Source organism: Bubalus bubalis, chromosome 21 (genome assembly GCF_019923935.1).
Source record: "Bubalus bubalis isolate 160015118507 breed Murrah chromosome 21, NDDB_SH_1, whole genome shotgun sequence".
Taxonomy (NCBI): Eukaryota; Metazoa; Chordata; class Mammalia; order Artiodactyla; family Bovidae; genus Bubalus; species Bubalus bubalis.
Window position 1 is genome coordinate 54798628 of NC_059177.1, and position 21577 is coordinate 54820204.

At 50.8% G+C, this 21577-nt stretch overlaps 1 protein-coding gene across 1 annotated transcript in view; it reads left to right on the plus strand.

Moving 5' to 3' along the window:
• Window positions 1-21577, plus strand: part of SLC6A11 (solute carrier family 6 member 11) — a 125286-nt gene that overhangs the window by 81818 nt on the left and 21891 nt on the right. Inside the window, exons 7-8 of the mRNA XM_025273049.3 lie at window positions 11539-11642; window positions 19867-19991. Of these exons, the coding sequence (XP_025128834.1) occupies window positions 11539-11642; window positions 19867-19991 (229 nt within the window). The remainder of the gene's footprint in view (window positions 1-11538; window positions 11643-19866; window positions 19992-21577) is intronic.

Consider the following 21577-nt stretch of genomic DNA (forward strand, 5'->3'; position numbering starts at 1 on the left):
TGCCTCAGAGACAGTGTCAAGTGTATCTGGGAAATCGTGCAGCGAGCGATGGTGGGGAGTTCACCCTTGTGCCGTCTCAGTCACCACTCTTGCTCCTCTCTTGAACCCTGGAAACCTGTTCTGCCTCAGCCAGAAAGGAATCATGGCTGACAGTGAGGTTTAAGCCCTGCTCAGATAAATCCAACCCCTTCATCCTCTGTCACCCTCTTTTCCTCCTGCCCTCAGTCTTTCCCAGCATCAGAGTCTTTTCCAATGAGTTGGCTGTTTGCATCAGGTGGCCAAAGTATTGGAGCTTCAGCTTCACCGTTTCATGGGCACGAACTTGGGCAAATTCCGGGAGATGGTGAGGGACAGGGAAGCCTGGTGTCCTGCAGTCCATGGGGTCACAAAGAGTCAGACACGACTTGGCGACTGAACAACAACAGATAAACCCATGAATCACAATGGAAGTGTTTTTAATCTTTGAGGTGAGGTCAAGGAGACTTGTAACTCCCAGGAAGCTGCTAGGTTTTCTGTTCGGGGACTGAACACTGGCTTTGGCTCTTGAATGTCACCTGGGCAGAGCAGGGATTTCCTTCGTTCACCCGCAGTGTCTTGCTCGTGAGGTGTTGGTCACAGAGCACACGTTTTCTCGCAGACACGGTCCTCCTGGAAGTTATGGACCCATCTCCGCAATGAACCTGCCAGTCCCCACTGCAGGGCTGAGAGCATCCCGTCCAGCGTCCTGTTTCTACCTGCACAGGGAACACCCCCACTTCACCCACCACCTAGATTCTGCCTCGACATTTTGCCATGTTGGCTCCATCCAGTATCTTCCCAAGATTTGTATCCATCGATCCATTTTATTTCCTTGTATACATTTCAAAGTAAAGGTTTCCCTGGTGGTTCAGACGGTAAAGAATCTGCCTGCGGTGTGGGAGACACAGATTCGATCCCTGGGTCGGGAAGATCCCCTGGAGAAGCAAATGAGGACCCACTCCAGGATTCTTGCCTGGAGAATCCTACAGACAGAAGGGCCTGGTGGGCTACAGTCCAAGGGGCCACAAAGAGTCAGACAGGACTGAGCAGCTAACACTTTCACTTTCTTTCATTTCAAATTAAGCCGCAGACATCGGCACACTTGCCCCCCTAAACGCTTCAACATCCATATCTTGATTTATTTTTAGCCTGGTCATCCTGGGTTTTGTTGCTCAAGCAGATGCCCGGGGATGTCAGTGAGGGGGGTCTGAGGAGTGAGGACAGTCCTGCATCAGGTGGCTCTGCCCAGAGCTGAGGCCACTGTCCTGCAGCATCAGTGGGGAGGGAGTGTTGTGGCCACCTTTCTCGTCTCCCGTGAGTCCACATGTGACCTTACCCATCCCTTCAGTTTTCCCATCCTCCATGACCTTGACCTTGTGTGGTCAGGAAGACAGCCTCCGCGCTCGTGGGTGAGGGGGTGGCTGGCCATACACTGCTGGTCTTCCACTCACCCAGTCTTCAGACCTGCTTTTGCATTCTTCCTGGGTGCCCTGGGCTTGCTGCTCTGTTAGTCAGCTTCCCGAGGATCTGGTATTGTTTAAAGCTGTCACCTCTCCATTCATATGAGCAGGGGAGAGGTGGTGTGGAGCAGATGGCCATGTGACCACAAAGGTTGGCTGGGACACAGGGTGGGGTAGGGGCTAAAAGGAGAGTGCGTGAGTGGACAAGGCAGGCCTCCGGATGTTAAGGGCCACATCCGCTGGGATGTGGACGTGGGAGGAGCAGAGACCAGGTAGCAGGCTGGTCGCCCTGGCTGCTCCCTCTTGGCTGAGATGGTGAGAGTCTTCAGGGAGATTGAAGGGAGGGGCTTTGGGGTCAACAGGTCTGGGTTGTGATCGTCCCCCCTACCTGCTGGCTGATCCAGGCCCACTGCTGTAGCCTCTCTGGGTCTTTGTTACTGTCGTTTAGTCGCCAAATTGTGTCAGACGCTTTGCGACCCCATGGACCATAGCCCAAGCCCACCAGGCTTCTCTGTCCATGGGATTCTCCAGGCAAGCATACTGGAGTGGGTTGCCATTTTCTTCTCCAGGGAATCTTTTGGACCCAGGGATAGAACCCGTCTCCTGCTTGGCAGGCAGATTCTTTACCGCTGAGCCGCCAGGGAAGCCCTTTCTGGGCTTTAGGTAGAGATAAAAACAGCACCTGGCTCAGACTGTGGTGAGGACCCAGTGAGATGAGCAGTCAGCTTAGTAAGCCCCCAGCACAGAAGGAGTCTGCCTGGGCTCAGGGGCCTGGCTCTCTGCAGTGGAGATGATGAAGAGAACCGACCGCCTTGCTTCTTCGGGAGCAAGGGTGTCTGTATCCCCAGGCAGTGTTCACACAGGGAGGCACGAAGGCTCACACGGTGTCCTCGGTGGGTTTCTTTTTTGTTCTCACTCCAGTGCTGCCTGGATGCCATGGCCCCAGGGAAATAGACGGGCGCCCTGAGGTCTGCAGTCCCTGGGGTGTGTCTGTGGGTCTGGGAGAGGAAGAAGGTGTGGCTGAGAAGGGGGCTGTTGGGGCACCCGTTGGGGCAGTTCTGAGCCTTTGCCAGAGGGCTGGGTGTCCTGCCCTGGGATGGGGGGCTCTCACACGGTGGGGTGGGTAGGAGCCGGGCCTCTGGACCACCCCCTGACTGGGCCAGGAAGAGCTGACTTTCCTCTGCTTTCCCTCCCGGGACACACACCTGCTTAGCCCCCAGATCCTTCGAAGATGCTTCTTAAGCCTGAAGTCATGAGCCATCTGTGGCCACTCAGCCCTTTCCTCTGGATGGGTGTTTACTGGGAACCAGAGGCCAGCACACACTCTCCACATACCCACTTATGTCAGAGCAGCTTGGAGCTGTTCTCATCCCCATTTTACCCACAAATAAACTGAGGCTCAAGGGGTGACCTCCTTGAAGTCACCCAGCAGAGTTGGCATTCAGCCAGATCTGCCTGAATCTGTGTGACCAGGGACGGTGTTTGCCTGACTTCCTTTTCCCATGTACACATGCTAGATTGCAAGCCAGTGAGCAGGGGATCAGCATTCTTAATTATCTCTGTATTGGCCATGCCTGGCAGATACATGATGCTCAGAAAATGTTGTTGATGGGAACTGACCCAGTGACCATCAAGTTTCTCACAAGCAGAAAACCTCAGAGACCTTCCACCCTAACTTCCAGTGCAATCCAAGAATTCCCCCCCTGACTCTGCTAGATTGATTACCTCTAGCAACAGGGAGCTCACCCCCAACCCTAAACCTGTGATTGATTAGCAATGTCTGCCTTGAACAGGAATAAGGGTGGGATTTGCATGCCATATATCTTTATCGTCTCCTTACATTCCAGTTTCCTTATTTTGAAGATTGGAAAACTGAGGCCAGAAGGAAAGAAAGAGCCTTAGGGAAAACACATAGGAACTTTCAGGATAACCTGGAGTCAGACCCTCCTATTCCTGACCCTCCTAGTCCAGCATGTTCTCCACTTGGCCTGGCAGCTAGAACTCTGCATAAGCCTTGAATTCTCCATTCCTGTGTACTGGAGACTCTAAACAGCGGTGGCATTCGGTACATATTTGTTGAGTGCTTAACCCTGTGCAAAAACAAGAGGCCTGGGAATACACCAGTGAAAAAACAAAACTTCCTGCTCTTCTGGTGCTTCTGTTCTGGTGTGGGGGAGACAAACCAAAAAAAAAAAAAAACACACACACACAACAAATATGATGATGTCATTAAGTGTATTGACTGCTCTGTCTCTGGGCAGACGCCTCCACCAACCGAGGCTGCTTGCTCTTTTGTTTTCCTCCCAAAGAAGTCCCTTCTCTAGACTAGAGTATATGCGCCACTGGTTGGCTCTCCCAGGGCCTGGAGCCTCCTCCTGAGCTCTTTCTTTTCCTGCCTCTCTGCCTCTGAACCAGCTCCATGGTTCTTAGCAGAGCAGTGGTTAAGGCAGGAGATGACAAGGCTTCATGTCCATCTCAGCACTTGCTTGGATGACACAGGAGAATGTGCCAGTTCGGAGCTCGGTTTGGCCCAGAAGACCCTGGCCTTGTGTACCCAGTGAAGGCAGTTGGGTTCTGCAGCTCCCCCACGGATGCCAGCTCAGGCTCCCCCACCTCCATGATTCTCCCAGGGAGGAGGTAGGACCACTACCATGGGGTCATTTAGAAATACATGGAGGTATAATTCTGGTTCCTCTCTGATGGGACAGCTCTGATGTTTAGAGAGTGGGACCCAGTGATGCTGAACCTCCTACAATGAACAGGACCATCCTACGTGATGAGTGTTCTGTCCAGAGGAGCACTCTCTTAGAGGAGCACTTTGTGAGGGGAGAAGACATTGCCCTAAAATGTAGCCCCCAAGGCTGGGTGGACAGTCCTGGGAACAGTTCAGAGCTGAGAACATGATATTATCAGGTCTTGCCCAACCTGCCCGCTGCTGCAAACCTCCTCTGTTTAGTCCTATAGTAAAGTGGGGCTCAGAGCTTCCCAGGTGGCTCAGTGGTAACAAATCCACCTGCCAGTGCAGGAGATGCAGGATACTTCGTTCAAAAGATCCCCTGGAGAAGGAAATGGCAACCCACTCCAGTATTCTTGCCTGGAGAATCCCATGGACAGAAGAGCCTGGCAAGCTATAGTCCATGGGGTCACAGAGAGTTAGACATGACTTAGCGACTAAACAACAATGAAATTGGGGCTCAGTTGCCTCATGCAGTGGGTTAAGGGGTAGACGTGCACAGCCCCAGGGTTCTACCATATAAAGCACAGAAGTCGTTGCCATTGGTCCCGTACCAGCAACTGCTCGTCCACTCCCTCTACACTCTGTGACCAGGATGCGGCTGTCCAGCCTCTGGGCAAAGGCCTGGCCCAGTGACCCCGCTGCCTGCTCTGCACGAAGGGGCCGCCAGGGTCAGACGACACACCAGGGCTCTCCTCACCACCCACGGCGCCACCTTCAACCCAGTGACACTGCACTGGCAGGGCCTCTGGCCGGGCTCGAGTCGGCCAGCAGGGCTGGCTGCCCGAGGACAGGCTGGCACTGGAGCCAGAGGCCACAGAGCGTGTTTCCAGTGGGGCTCCCAGGCCAAGAGCCTCTGCCCCTTCCCACCACTGTTCCCGCTGGACCTGCCCGGCTGCCCAGCACATTAGCATTTAAATACAACCAGAATCTTCTTCCCCTAGAGCCTTCTGGAGCCCTCTTCCCGCATTGAATCCACGGGGGAGGGGCTGCTCCAGTCTTCCCCAGTCCTGGACTCCCTTCCCTCCGAATGGCCATACTGTATTCACCCGCATCTGTATGTGGCATTAGCTGAGCAGAGGAGACAGGGCGCCTAGCAACCCGGAGGGGGCTGCAAAAGAGGTGGGAAGGAAGTGATTTTCATGTAATTATTCACTCCTACAAAGGCCGTTGTCAGGTACACACTGGAAACACAGCTGTTGTATTATTCTCCTAACCTACTTTTAATCATCGTTTGAGAATATTTACCCATATAAACAGCCCAGAGAAAGAGCTTAATTTCAGCCCTTTTCTGCCGGGCTGTATGTTTTCACCTCAGTGGAAGGCTTTATTTACAGAAGTTGTGTTGTGTGTGTGTATTCGTGTGTCTGTGTGTGGCTGTCCGTCTGAAAAGGAAATGTTAAAGAAAGAAAAGGCTGTGGGTTATCATGGGCCCAAGACGGCCACCGAGCTCTGTCCTGGCGGCGTGGACAGCCAAACGCCACGTGTGCCATCGGGTCTGGTGGTTTGAGCACCTTCTTGGCTGGGTGCTGGGTGGGCTGGGGTGGAGGGAAAGCCCCGGGAGCCTGTTTTCATAGCACGTGTATTGGAGAAGTGTTAACTGCCAAGAAGAGGCAGAGTAAGGGAGTTGTATGGTGCTTTTGAATTGTGGTGTTGGAGAAGACTCTTGAGAATCCCTTGGACTGCAAGGAGATCCAACCAGTCCATCCTAAAGGAAATCAGTCCTGAATATTCATTGGAAGGACTGATGCCGAAGCTGAAACTCCAATACTTTGGCCACCTGATGCGAAGAACCAACTCATTGGAAAAGACCCTGATGCTGGGAAAGATTGAAGGCTGGAGGAGAAGGGGGCATCAGAGGACAAGATGGTTGGATGGCATCACCGATGTGATGGACGTGAGTTTGAGTGAGCTCCGGGAGTTGGTGATGGACAGGGAGGCCTGGTGTGCTGGAGTCCATGAGGTCGCAGAGTCGGACACAACTGGGCAACTGAACTGACTGACTGACCTGGTGCCCCGCTGTGTACTTTGCATGCATTGTGTCTCTCTTTTGTGGACAAGGAAGTTGGGGCTCAGACAAGTGAAGCAACATGCAGATAAGTGGCAGCCTGGGTCTACCTGACCCTGGAGCCCAGGCCCTATCCACGAAGCCCCAGGGAGATAGGGAGCCAGGCACCTGGGAAGAGCCATCTCGTCTAACGTGTCTTTGCACGAAGCTTCAGTGCCGTCTCCCACGGCAGGCTGGGTTACAGAGGTTTGTTTGTCTCTTTAGTGTGTACATCTCTCCAAGGCTAAATAGACAAGAAATGCCCCCTTTCTGGGAGTTAGTTTTTTTCTCATGCATAAAAGGGGGATAATCATTGCACCAGACCACAGCAGTGAGTCTCATGCCTGTGAAGTGTGTGGAACTCCCCACCCCCTCCCCAGCATGTCATCAGTGCTTCTGGAGGTGAAGCCAATGCCTGATTCCTGGCTCCTCTCGCTGGTACTTCCCTGGCAGGTTGGGTCACCGCTGAGTTTGTCAGAGACCTTGGTGCATCAGTGTGACCAGTGCCACCTCCTTCAGGGCACAGGGAAGGACAGACCAGGCCCACCTGCTGGCACCAGCTTTGATCCCAGACAGAAGTGCTGCCCTTATGCTTGGCCAGGTGGCTGTTCATAGACATGAAAGCGGGTTACTGGGAGAGCTTCTGTCTGCAGCCTGCGCTGCCTTAGACACGACAGCAAGTCACGCCTGCAGCTCCCATCCCCTTCCAGCTGCCTGAGCAGCAGGTTCCGTGCCCCTCACGGAGCAGAGCCCTGGCCCCTGCTGCCCCATGCTCCATGCCCCACCTCACGCCATCCTTCACACTCCCCTCTCCACCGGATGATGTGTTCCGGAGTATCTGCCCGCCTTTGTTGTCTTTCTCTCCTGCTCTTAAGAGAAGGGAGGACTGGAGCTCCTGGGACTTCACCTGGCACATAGTGGACGCCCCATCTTAGGTACTGTGGAGAGAAAAGGGAAGAGAGGCTCTTCTCTCCAGATTTGTGAGGACTGGTGGATCCTGAGAAGGAATGAACATTGACTAAGCAATCTGTTGTCTCTCGGAGCTCACGGCTGGGTTTCTGAGCACATCCTATGCGCTCTCCGAGAGCCAGGCTCTGTGCTGAGTATTTGTTCCACACATCTTAACTGAGGGGCTTCCCCAAGGGCTCAGCAGGTAAAGAATCCTCCTATAATGCAGGAGACATGGATCGATCCCTGATTCGGGAAGATCCCCTGGAGGAGGAAATGGCAACCTACTCCAGTGTTCTTGCCTGGAGAATCCCAGGGACAGAGGAGCCTGGTGGGCTACAGTCCGTGGGGTCACAAAGAGTCGGACACGACTCAACTAAGCACGACGCATCTCACTGAATCATCTGTGCTTGAGAGAAAAAGGGAGGGACTCACCACACATGCACCGTGACCCTCTCTCCATCTCCCCAGTTGGGAGGTCGCTTCTCTCCAAGAGGTGAGAGAAAGACGTGAAGCGCTCCCCTTAAACTTCTAGGATATTAGACACTCTGTTGATACATGTAAAGGTCAAGGTGGGCAGGCATGTTCCCCCGACACACACAGCAGTCTCTAACCTGGTTATGATGACGCCCTCCCCAGGGCAGGGGCCAGGTCACAGGACATGGATGATGCCTTGAACACCGTAGAGTACAGTCCATGGGGACGAGGCAGCAGGAACTAAACACCCAGCTTGACAGTGTACCTCCTGAACTTTGTAGAGGAGACTGTGTCTTCATCCGTCCATCCTTCCTTGCTTCTCCCATCTGGGCCCCGCTGGTCCAGTGGGGAGGGAAGGTTACACCCCAGTGTGTTGTTCTCAGCACCTGCTATGTGCCAGGGCTCACTGGAATCAGTTGCTCTGAACTGGTTGCCCCAGAGCTAGGGGGCGGGACCACCTCTCTTCCAAACGGTCCCTGCCCCCTAGATTCCCATGCAAATTTGTTCTCCAGACCTCTGAATGAAGACCGCCCCCAGCTACAAGGCCAGAACGCCCCCCATTCACTGCCACAGATCATGGGGACTGATCCCTTCTCAGCTGCTGACCCAGCTTCCTTAGGGTTTGTTTGTTCAATGGAGACTATTTCCCCTTCAGATTGTGTCAAGAACTCAGAAGCCCTTTGAGCTGAGCTGTTCCCTTTGTTGCATCCTGGGAGATGCTGGTCAGTCAGTGGGGCTCAGTGGCCTGGTCTTCCTTTCATGGAGGAGATGTTGCCTTTGTCCTGTTGACCTCACAGTCACAGAGCTGTGTGAACCCCTGCCGAAAGTCCAGGCCTGCCCAGCACACCAGAATGCCCTGGCTTCTCTCTTCAAAATGTGGAGCCAGGACACTTTGGGTTCAAACCTGACCCTGTCCCTCATTAGCTGTTTGACCATCTATGGGTCCATTTCCTCTTCTCTAGAAATGGAGATAACAATACTCCCTAGTGAGATGGTTATGCAAGTTATGAGTCCCCTGAGAGCCTCACATACACAGTAGGTTTTCAACAAATGATCACTCAGGATTCCCACTTCCTAAGGCATCCCCAAACTGGTGGAAGGTTCATGAATGTCCTGTTGGCCTGTTCTGTTAGCCTCACTTTGCCCCTTGTGTCAGACCATCGCAGTGGCTTTACAATATCGTGTTGGTTTCGGCCATACATCAGTATGAATCAGCCATAGGCATACATACGTCTCCTTCCTCTTGAATCTCCCTCCCTCCTTCCACCCCACCCCACCCCTCTAGGTTGTCACAGAGCACCAGGCTTGAGCTCCCTGCATCTCACAGCAAATTCCCACTGGCTAGCTGTTTTACATATGGTAATGTGTATGTTTCAGCGCTGCTCTCTCAATTTGTCCCACCCTCTCCTTCCCCCACTGGGTCCACAAGTTTGTTCTCTATATCTGTGTCTCCATTGCCATCTCCTGCAAATAGGTTCATAAGTACCATCTTTCCAGATTCCATGTACATGTGTTAATATACAATATTTGTTTTTCTCTTTCTGATTTTATAATGAGGCTCTAGGTTCATCCACCTCATTAGCACTAACTCAAGTGTATTCCTTTTTGTGGCAGAGTAATATTCCATCGTATGTACCACATTGTATGTATGTACCACGGCTTCTTTATCCATTCATCTGTTGATCAACATCTAGGTTTCTTCCGTGTCCTATATATTGTAAATAGGGAAGCACAGAGTCTTAAACCCTGGACCACCAGGGCTTGGTCGAGTGCTGAGCATCCTCACACCATGCTCCTGGGATCTGACTTTGTTTCCTGGTTCAGCAGCAAATCTGTCTTTTTCTTCTCTGTAACATTTACTGGCCTTCCCGAGGAGAAAAGGGAATCCACTGAGGTGGCAAGTGGGGACACCGAGGCAGAGGAGGACTTTAAAATATACCCATTTCTCTCTCAAATCTTTTTTTTAACACTTTTTCCCTACCCTGGGTTGTTTCTTTCAACATTTAAGTATTCTAAAGTTTCTACCATTTGGAAAAAATCCTCCCTGAATGTATTTACTCTCACCGCTATCCCATCTCCCAACTCCCCTTTCTTGAAAAACGATTTTAAAAATTCTTCTTCGCATTTCCCCCTCACCGTGTCTCAGTCAACTATGATCTGCTGGCATCCTCCCCCACGCTGCCCAGCTCACACACACACTTCATGAAATGGCTTTCCCTAAGCTCCTCATTTAGCTCCAAAAGCACTAAACCCAAAAGCTCTGTGTTAGAGGGGGAAAAAATGTATGCACTTTTTAGGTCAAGGGACAGCATTGTGAACTTTGCTCATAATAAGTATTTGTTGAATGATTTAACAAGGAAGCAAATCCAGGGTAAAGTAATGTGGGCTGTGTAGTCAAATCCCCAGAAAAGAGGAAATAGTGATAATTTGCCTGGAAAAGGAAGTGTTCTAGAGGGTTCTTCAAGTCTGTAAAGTGATGCCACATGGGAGAGGGAGATATGGCCTCCGTGGCCCCAGAGTTGGGAACTCAGAAGGTAGATTTCCTCTCATTTTAAGAAATGTGCTAATGGTCAGAATTCTCTGAAGAGAAAAGGGACTGTGTCAAAAGGTAGTGAGCTCCCTGTCACTGGCAATAATCAAGCAGAGACTGTTCTGTCAGAAGTTCCAGAAGAGAGTCCTGTGTTGGGTGGGTGGTTACAGCAGAAGACTTGGGGAATTCCGGGACTGGTTAGGTGTGCTTCTCTAGAGGCAGGTTTCCTTGGATTCATTTCTGCCACTCTCAGCTGTGTGGTCTTGAGCAAGTAACTCAACTTCTCTGTTCCTCAGTTTCCTCAGTTGTAGAAGGGGGCTAATAATAGCGCCTCCTGCATGGCGTTGGTGTGAATATTCAAGTGTAGTAACACATACAGGGTTCACAGCAGTGCCTGGCACATCGGACATGCTTAGCACATGTTTGCTAGTATTTGAATTGGTATAAAACCTTATTCTCTAGACAACACTGGATTCTCAAGCATCAGTCTCATCAGCTGCATTTGGGTTTGAGCTGTGGCGTTTCCTGATGACTTCTAAAGTGGAGCTCAAAGAGAGCCTGAAGGAGTGTTAGACAAATTACTGTAATTCCTCTTGCATGTGTCACGCCATCCCCTGGCAGTCCTCTCTGAGGGACACTTGGAGACTGAGAAAGGAGTTTGCACATGTACCACACGGAAGCCCCCAAGTAGCAGCTCTCTGGAAAAGTGATCGAGACGTGGTGCCTGCCCCCTTTCTTGTCCTTTTACTGTCCTCTGGCTGAGTGCCTGGGGCAGAGTAGGAGAAGCCTCCAGACCTGTAGGAAAACTAGGGCTTCTTTGTAACTGGGCCCCTGGTGAATGTCCCCCACCCCCGCTAGACACTGTAAAACTCTGAGTTCAAAGACACCCAAGAGAGCTTTTATCATGATGGTCTCAGCCATCAGAAGAAAAATGACTCTTGGCTTCAGTAGTCCTGAGAGGGAAGTTTATTCCCCACTTTGCTGGTGGCGAGACTAAGCCTCAGAGAGGTTAAGTAACTTTTCCAAGCCCACACAGCTGGAGCAGGGTCCTAACACGCAAATTCTTCCTGCTTGGTGAACTACTGTCCAAAACCTCCAGAAATTTCTGGATTTAATTAAGGACACTTATATTTAATCATCCTGAGAATAGAACTTCTAAAAACCACATTCCTGAGATGAGGATATTTGATTGTCCCTTTTTGGAGTCTTTTGTGGGGGTTGGGCGTGGGCGGGGGATTTCAGAGAAAGGGGCCACCCCGCCTCCCTACCCCCTGGCCGTGCATCTGACTTCTGTCTCTGCCAACTTCTTTGTGCCCTCCTACAGGTCTGGGTAGATGCTGGGACGCAAATCTTCTTCTCCTATGCCATCTGCCTGGGTTGTCTGACCGCTCTGGGAAGTTATAACAATTATAACAACAACTGCTACAGGTGAGCATGTCCCCAGCCCTGACCGCCCGCTCTCCACAGAACCTGGGAGCCCTCCATGCTGCCTGGCTAGTTCCTTGTCATCTCCCCCCACCCTTGCAAGGCTGGGTGAGGGAAACAGGCCTGTCAGAGGAGGAGAGGCAGGGTGCCAGCCATCCAGGTGGGGCGGGGAGGACCCTGGGTAATCTGACAGCCTCTCCCAGCCCAGGGTCTAAGAGTGGTCCATCAGAGGAGCTCAGAGAATAACAAACATGATCAGAGCAAGTTCCAGGCTTCGGAGGGAGTCCATGCCAAGAGTTGTATTCAGGCCTCCATCCCACCCTCTCCAGCAGAGCTTTATCCCAGGGCAGATAAGGGATTGGCCCAAGGTCACACTAAGGTCGCACAGCTAGTTGAACCCAGGTCTTCCAAAACTGAGGGCCTTATTCTGCCTGCTGGTCAGGAATTTCTTTCCTGCTTCCTTTCGCTTGACTGTAGGGTCCTGCCCAGTCTGACTTGGAGTGGCCAGTGCCTTGCTGCCTTTTTCTTAATGGACCTTCCTACCCACCCCCAGCCTCCTGCCACTGCTGCACCTAGTGTGGAGAGGGGACCCATGCTGGGGGTGAGCCTGGGGCTGTGTGACCCTGGCTGCCTAGTCCTCCTGCCTGCAGCCTGCATTCTGCCCTGAGGCTGAGACCACAGAAGTCCAAGGACTTGCCCAAGGTCAGCCAAAAGTGTCTGGCAGAAGTGAACTTGGCACGGTGGTCTCTAACCATAGGCCAGTGGCTTGTTTGCTGAGGTCTCTACACCTCTGATTCCATGCCCATCACAGACACAGATGGTGAATATGTGGGGCCGGGCAGATGGCACATCTCTGCCCCCAAGATCAAGAGCTCCTCATTGTAATGTGGAAACTCGTAGACTCATGGCAATGATGCTGTCCCTCAACACAGATTCACTGGAAAAGGAAGGGTTTTTCAGCAAATGTTTCTGAGCTAGGATAAGTATTTTAGTAGAAATAGTTACGACGGAGCCTAATTACTTTGCCCCACATATACACCATAGTAAGTGCAGGAAAACTAAAGAGTTAAATACTTTTTTTAAAAAGGATACCCTCCTAAAATGAGGAGTAAAATACTGTTTTCATAATGAAAAAGATATGGAAACACCCAAAATGATTAGGTCAGGAAGGGAAATGACACATTGATTCACAGAAATATCTAGAACTTTGAAATTTCTAGAAAGACACAATAAACTATTAAAGAGCCACCTCTGAAGAGAAGCATTGAGATGGAATGATGGGCTTTTTCTACCTGTACTTTCCCATACAATTTAAATGTTTTGTCTTGTCTTTACTCTTGAGTACATATAGATTTTATAATCCTTAAAAAGTCGCATTAATACAAATGTTATCTATATACATTCTGCATAACATCTCCAAACAAAATATGAAAATCATCTACAAAATTAAAGGACATAATAACATGGAATTCAGTTTAGTTCAGTTGCTCAATCATGTCTGGCTCTTTGCAACCCCATGGACTGCAGCACGCCAGGCTTCCCTGTCCATCACCAGCTCCCAGAGCCTGCTCAAACTCATGTTCCATCAAGTCATCACTTGATGGCATCAAGTGATGCCATCCAACCATCTCGTCTTCTGTCGTCCCTTTCTCCTCCTGCCTTCAATCTTTCCCAGCATCAGAATCTTTTCCAATGAGTCAGTTCTTTGCATCAGGCCAGAGTCCTGAAGCTTCAGCTTCAGCATCTGTCCTTCCAATGACTATTCAGGACTGATTTCCTTTAGGATGGACTGGTTTGATCTGCTTGCAGTCCAAGGGACTCTCAAGAGTCTTCTCCAACACCACAGTTCAAAAGCCTCAATTCTTCGGCGCTCAGCTTTCTTTATAGTCCACCTCTCACACCCATACACGACCACTGGAAAAACCACAGCTTTGACTACGTTTGCCTTTGTTGGCAAAGTATTGTCTCTGCTTTTTAATACGCTGTCTAGGTTTGTTGTAGCTTTTCTTCCAAGGAGCAAGCGTCTTTTCATTTCATGGCTGCAGTTACTACTGCAGTGATCTTGGAGCGCAAGAAAATAAAGTCTGTCACTGTTTCCACTGTTTCCCCGTCTATTTGTTGTGAAGTTATGGGACTGGATATGCCATGATCTTAGTTTTCTGAATGTTGAGTTTTAAGCCATTTTTTTCACACTTCTCTTTCCCTTTCATCAAGAGGCTTTTTAGTTCCTCTTTGCTTTCTGTCATAAGGGTGATGTCATCTGTATATCTGTGGTTATTGATATTTCTCCTGGCAGTCTTGATGCCAGCTCGTGCTTCTTCCAGCCTGGCATTTCACATGATGTACTCTGCATATAAGTTAAATAAGCAGGGTGACAATATACAGCCTTGACGTACTCCTTTCCCTATTTGGAACCAGTCTGTTGTTCCATGTCTGGTTCTAACTGTTGCTTCCTGACCTGTATACAGGTTTCTCAGGAGGCAGGTCAGGCAGTCTGATATTCCCATCTCTTTAAGAATTTTCCACAGTTTGTTTTGATCCACACAGTCAAAGGCTTTGGCATAGTCAGTGAAGCAGAAGTAAATGTTTTTCTGGAATCCTCTTGCTTTTTCTATGATCCAATGGATGTTGGCAATTTGATCTCTGGTTCCTTTGCCATTTCTAAATCCAGCTTGAACATCTGGAAGTTCTTGGTTCACATACTGTTGGAGCCTTGCTTGGAGAATTTTGAGCATTGCTTTGCTATCATGTGAGATGAGTGCAGTTGTGAGGTAGTTTGAACATTCTTTGGCATTGCTTTTCTTTGCGATTGGAATGAAAACTGACCTTTTCCAGTCCTGTGGCCACTGCTGAGTTTTCCAAGTTTGCTGGCATTTTGAGTGCAGCACTTTAACAGCATCTTTTAGGATTTGACATAGTACAGCTGGAATTCCATCACCTCCACTAGCTTTGTTTGTAGTGATGCTTTCTAAGGCCCACTTGACTTTGCACTCCAGGATGTCTGGCTCTAGGTGAGTGATGACACCATCATGGTTATCTGGGTCATTAAGATCTTTTTTGTATAGTACTGTGTATTGTTTCCATCACTTCTTAATATCTTCTGCTTCTCTTAGGTCCATACCGTTTCTGTCCTTTATTGAGTCTATCTTTGCATGAAATATTCCCTTGGTATCTCTGATTTTCTTGAAGAGATCTCTAGTCTTTCCCATCCTATTGTCTTCCTCTATTTCTTTGTGTTGATCACTTAGGAAGGCTTTCTTATCTCTTATTGCTATTCTTTGGAACTCTGCATTCAAATGGGTATATCTTTCTTTTTCTCCTCGGCCTTTTGCTTCTCTTCTTCTCTCAGCTATTTGTCAGGCCTCCTTACACAACCATTTTGCCTTTTTTGCATTTCTTTTTCTTAGGGATGGTTTTGATCACCACCTCCTGTACAACATTACAAACCTCTGTCCATAGTTTTTCAGGCACTCTGTCTTTCAGATCTAATCCCTTGAATCTATTTATTACTTCCAGTGTATAATCGTAAGGGATTTAGGTCATAGCTGAGTGGTCTAGTAGTTTTCCCTACTTTCTTCAATTTAAGTCAATTAACATGTAATGTGATACTCAAAAGGGTTAGTATCCCTACTAATGTAAAGAGTAGAAACAGATCTAAATGAAAAATCCTAAGACACCAAGAAAAAGATCAGTAACACGCTCTTAAAATAATCAGCTTGTTTTCCTCCACCAGCAAATGAGCTGTGATCTGAAAATGAACCCTCGATGTAGGTGAGGGTACAGTGAGAGGAGCCATGTCAACGTGTGGTGGTGGGATGGGACCTTGGATGTGATAGCCACATCATTCGGTTGTTGTAAGGCTCACGTGGGCGCCTCGTTTCTGAGGACTTGTTCAGTGATGAGGTCCCTCTCATGTTATCCCCATCTTCGAGGGAAGGGAAATTGGAGCTCATGGATATGGTCCCCACCTCCACCTGCCAGCTAGGTGTGGTGGACCTGGACTCTGGCTACGGTCTGCTAACCTCCATCCCAGCACTCCACCACATCTTCTCTGAAAGCTGACTTTGTGATGGCTTTACTTATCCACTTATTAAGCCAACCATGAGCTCTATGTGTCACTAAGTGTGAGACCCCCAATAGCTACCTTGAGAGGTACGGCTCCAGTCTATAAAGGTTGCAACTTGGCAAAACCGAGGCAAAGAAAGGGGGCAGATCCCACATGCTGGAGGAAAGGCCACAGGGGAAGCCAGCGAGCTCTCTTAAGAGTCCCTGGGCTGTTGGGCAGAGAGGTCACTGGGGACCACTGGACAGAGGGATGCTAGAGAGGTGGGAGGTCAGGCCAGGTTGCGAGGTAGACTCTCTCATCCTTCAAGGTGTTCACAGGAGGCGGGTCTGGGACGTGAGAGGTAGAGCACCGTCAGCAGTGAGACAGATAGAACCAGGGTAAGAAGAGAAAGGCATGGGCACAGGGGCAGCACCAGCAGGCCTCTGGTCCAGGTTGAGGGTGACCCCCTTGGGATGCTGGAGAGAGATGCTGTCCGCATCCGTCTGTCAGCACATCAGCCGCCAGCCTGCCTCTGTTGTGTGCCTGGCGGGTCGGAGATCCCTAGGTCACTTCCTGCTTGACCTTCCGCTCCATGAGGATGCAGTCTGAGTCATCTTGTTCATCACCGTCCCTCCAGCCTAGAAGAGCACTGGCCAAAGTGTAAGGAAGTGAGGAAAGAGCCATGCCATTATGCAGATGGGGACACTGAGGCTCGATGCAATGTGGCTTTGAACCTGCGCCTTTCTGGCTCCTGCACCCTTATTCCTCACTCCCAGGCCTGGCCAGTTCTTTCCCAACTACTAAAATCAGCAAGGATTTGGCCAAGACTGCCATGTCATCAGGTTGTGTCTTGGGACAGCGGCAGCTTTCTTCCCCGCTGAGCACGTGGGTGAAATATGCTGACCGCCCCAGACCCCTGCAGCTCCCCCATCCAACAGGCAGGTTTTTTTCCCCTTCCCATCAGCAGAAGAAAGCAAATCCCCTAAGTGACATTGCGAAAGTCTGAGGGCTCCTTTTATTTCCATTTCCAAATTGTTCCATGAACGGATCTTCCTGACTCAGAGGGAGTAAATTAATACCCTCTTCCGACAGCATAATAGCTTCTGGAGGTCTTCAAAGCCCAGCTCAGCTCCTGCCAACTTCAAAGTGCATGTTATGTAGCTTTTCACCTAGAAGGTGCCCTGTGGGGAAGGAATTAGAGGGCTGCAAATGGAGCAAACCAGATGGGGAAAATCCTCACTTCAGAACACAGGCCACTAGGCTCTCTGCTTGTAGGTGGCGGTGCTCTGAGGAAGGGGTGCAAGGACACAGAGCTGGAAGGGACCTTGGATCTGCTCAGAGACTGTGCCCCTCTGTGGTCAGGAAGTCACTTGATGGAGGGTGGGCTCTGAGGGAGGGTGGGGACCTTGCAATAAGGGACATTTGTTTCCAACAACCACATGAATACCCAAAGGTTATTTTCCTTTGGAAGTCCGAATTCTTAGAAGTCTGAATTCTTAGGGAGCACTGTTGCTGCGTAGCTCCTAGGAAAAAAGTGGGCTTTGGTGTCTGAGACAACTGGATTCACATCCCAGCTTCAGTGTTGTTGTTCAGTCTCTAAGTCGTGTCCAGCTCTTTGCGACCCCAGGGACTGCAGTATCTCCCACGTTTGCTCAGATTCATGTCCACTGAGTCAGTGATGCCATCCAACCATCTCATCCCCATCTTCTCCTTTTGCTTTCGGTCTTTCCCAGCATCAGGGTCTTTTCCAGCTTCCCCAGCAGATGACAGAGAGCTTGAGTGTGTGTCTGTCCTCCCTGGGCCTCAGGATTCAGTAACAGTGCTCAGCACTTCTGGTCTGAAAACACAGAAGAATCCCAGCATGGAGAGGCTGTGGAGAAAACCCTTTCCTCACCAGTGCTGCCTTGTTTTGCACCATTTCCAGGGGCCAGAAACAGGCATGCAGGACAGACTTATCTCAGCCTTAGTAATAACTTGGCCTTCCTGGGCTGAGCTGAGTTTCCCTCAGAGTGGAGGTGATCGTGCGTACTAAGTTACTATGGTCGTGTCCAATTCTTTGCGACACTATGGACTGTTGCCCACCAGGCTCCTCTATCCATGGGATTCTCCAGGCAAGAATACTAGAGTGGGTTACCATGCCCTTATCCAGGGGATCATCGCAATCCAGGTATCAAACCTGTGTCTCTTATGTCTCCTGCATTGGCAGCTGGGTTCTTTACCACTAGCGCCATGTGAGAAGCCCAAAAGGTGATCAGGCCTGCAGATAAAGTCTCCAGGCTTTGTAGCCCAGTCTCTGTCCACAGTGCCTGAAGAGTTCTGTAGAAAAGACCTGTATCAGTCAGTCACTGCTACAAGAATGCTGTGTAACAAGCATCCCCGGAACTCGGTAGCTAACCACCAAAACCACAGCATTTGCTTTTATTGCTCATAAGTCTGTTGGGGACTCTGTCTTTCAGGCTGTAGGTTGGACAGGTTTGGCTCCAGGGTCCAGGCAAGGCTCAAAGCCATGCCATGTGTACATTCTGGGGTCCAGGCTGCAGAGATAGGAGCTACCCTGGGAAAGTGCTTCTCGTGGCAAATCACAGAAGGGCTGAGGACAAGACCAATTGCACAAGTGCATCTCAACCCTCTGTTTATATCACATCTGTTGCTATCTCATTGGTCAAAGCAAGTCACGTGGGTAAGCCCTCAGTCAATGGGGCCGGGAAATACACTCCACCCCAGGGAGGAAGGTGTGGAAGTGACTGCTTGCTGGAAAATTACTTAATTGATCACAAGGCCCAAGAGACCCTCTTATCCAAGCCACCTTGTCATCTAGCCAGTGAGAGCAGGCCCAGAGAGAAGATATTGCCGGGAGAATTGGAACCCCAGTCTAATGCTCTTCCCACCATGCCCTTGATTCCCAGGGTCAATGCAAGGCAACTGGGGGTCACAGTCACCAACATCAGTGTAACCTTTGATTGCATTACAAAAAGTATGGTGTCAGGAGAAGAGGAGGTGAGAGTCCTGCTCTGTTCTTGAGTCTAGTGCTCAGTCCTGGATGTGACACTCTTGAAGAGGGACAAGCTGGACTGAATTTCAGATCACAAACAGGATCACTGGTAAGGGAACTGGGGGGTTTAACTGAGCGAGCTAAAACCTCAAGGAGGTATAGGGCCTCTATCTTCAGGTCTTTAGGCTGTTGGGGAGGTTAGAACTAACACTTCCCAGAGAAGGTGGATTTGGGTCAAACAGAGCATGAGGAAGTTCTTACACTGTGAGCGGCAGGAGCCATCTGAGAAGCGAAGTGCCATGGAGCAAGGTGGGTGGTCCTGCTGGCTAGGGTCATGGTGGGGATGCTCGGGGCTGGTGCTGCTCCAGGGAGGAGACTGGACAGACCGCCCAGGCCCCTCCCTTCAAAGTGAGCGTCACAGTGTTGTAAGCCTGACTCCCACGTGCATGCTCTGTGGTGGCCGAGGTCCCGAGAGTCTGATCCCCTGACCCGCCTGCATGAGGGCGCATAGCCCCAGGTTGGAGGGGCCGGGAGGTACGGGCTCCGTCTTCTTCCTCTTGGCAGAGCCCTGTCGTTTGTAGCCTGGAATCTCCTGCATCACGGCTTTATGCTGGTGCTTCTTTGCTGTGAACCCTGGCTCAGAGCAGGGGGCAGTCACTGCCCTGGTGAAGCAGCCCCCACCCCCCGCCCACCTCCATGAGGAGTCTGGCCTGGGAGGGTCTGCTCCTTGCAGCATCAGAGTGGAGGCTTGTGTGAGGTCTGGGAGATGCTGGGCTGGGAGGGCTGTCTCTCCTGAGGCCTCTGTGCTGGCTGGGAAGCAGCCCTTTCTTTCAGAGGTTGATATCTTCATGCTTTGAGCTCCCAGAAAATCAATCCTCTCTCGCTTCCCTTGGTTTTCTCTCCTGCCAGGAGTTTGGAGAAGCGTTGATGTGTCTCCAAGTCTTTCCTTCCTGGTGTGCGTTTTACCACTTGCCAGCCTCCCTTCTTTCCCACCCCCTGTCTGTGCTTCCAATCTGCGACTGACCTCACCTTCTAGAAAAATGCAGGAGAAGCTGCGTGACCATGGGCCAGCCACCTCCCCTCTCTGAACCCCGAGGGCTTCCTTGGTGCTCAGACAGAACGTTTCAGCGCTGCACCGGTTCCCCCCACCGGGTTCTGACCCGAGCCCCTCTCCCTGCTTCCCCCGCCAGGGACTGCATCATGCTCTGTTGCTTGAACAGCGGCACCAGCTTCGTGGCCGGGTTTGCCATCTTCTCAGTCCTGGGCTTCATGGCATACGAGCAGGGGGTGCCCATCGCCGAGGTGGCAGAGTCAGGTGAGTTTGCCGAAGTGGAGCCATGGCCTTCCTCCTCAGCTCGCTCTTCTCCTGGGCCCAGGTCTCAGGAGGGGCCCCTGTCCATCCACGGACCAGGCTCCTGGGGGGAGCCAGCCCAGAGCGCCGTCAGTGTCACCTCGAGAGCCACAGGAGCCTCACTGGCCCCCCTGCCTCCACTGCTGTCCCCTCTGTTCCATGCGTCGCTCTCCTGCACAGTGATTGTGCTTTGAAATGCAAACCTGACCGTGTCCTCCCCTGGCGAACGGTCTGTTTTGGCTTCTCATAGGTCTGACCCTTTCGCCGTGGCCCCCAAGGCCCTGCACTGCCCAGCTCCTGGGGTCTTACCACCCACCTCGCTCCCCACCACACTGTGGTCTCCTTTCACATCTGTGGTTGCCCCCTCCCTTCCACCCCACGGCTTTTGCACATACTGTTCTCCCTCTGCTGGAAGGACCCCTTTCCCTTTCTTCATTCTATGGGTAGACTCACCATGAGTGTGACGTTCTTCATGTTTAAATGACACGTGTTTGTATCAAACACACCACAGGTAGGGTAGTTGCTGCTGAAGTGATTGTGCAAAATGGTGAAGAACTCCCCTTGATTCACATGGTTTTGAATCCTGGGACAATTCATTGTATAGTATTATAACGTACAAAAATAGTTTATATCCACATGACAGAGTTAGATGCTAACCTCCATACATCTAAATAGGTTTCTCGGCTACAGGAATGTCTGGTGAGACAGTCAGGAGCATCACAGGGGGTCCAGCCTCCCTGGCTTCTGTCTGCTCAAGGCTGCTCATGCCCCCCATTTGTTATGACAAACCCTGCCACCTGCAGGGCTGCATTGCCTCCGTTGAGAACTCTAGTCCATGGCATGGCTGCTTTTGCCTGACATGCACAGATAGGAAGTACACCTCTGACCCACCAAGCTGGGCAGGGTGGTGGGTGTGGACCCTGGATCAGTAAGCTGGTTGCTGAGCTCAGCTTCATGGCCCCTGGGGCTCCGCTTTCTTCTGCATGATATCTGTCAAAGAGAGAGAAAGATAGTCCCTGCTGAAATCAGGGGACCAGAGCTGTACCAGAGGATATTAATATGACCAAAGCTGTCTATCATAGATTGCATACTCTGGGCAGGAGCTGCCTCTTATGATCCTCGACTCAGCCCCCCAAGGTAGCACTTTTGCTACCCCTATTTTACCAGTGAGGAAGCTGAGGCTCAGAGAGGTGTGGTCGCTCACCTAAGGTCACATACACTGCAAGGAACAGAGGTACTGGATTTGATCCAGGCCATGCTCTGAGTGCTCTGTCCTGCAGCCCACAGTAGGCAGGCACCTGGCACTTCACACAACATCCATTTTCCTTCATGGCAGTAAAGCACAGAGCAGCCCTGCGAAGAGGGAGTGGTACCTCCTCCGTGGGACCTATGCCTTCTCTGAGCATCTGCTTCTTCCTCTGTAAAATGAGCAGACTGATTCCCAGCTCAGGTGTTGAGTGACACAGCGTGTCTGCAGCACTGTTGTTGCTCTTTTTACCATCATTTCCGTTAGATAGATGCATTTTAAAGCTGAAGCTCAGAGTGGAGGT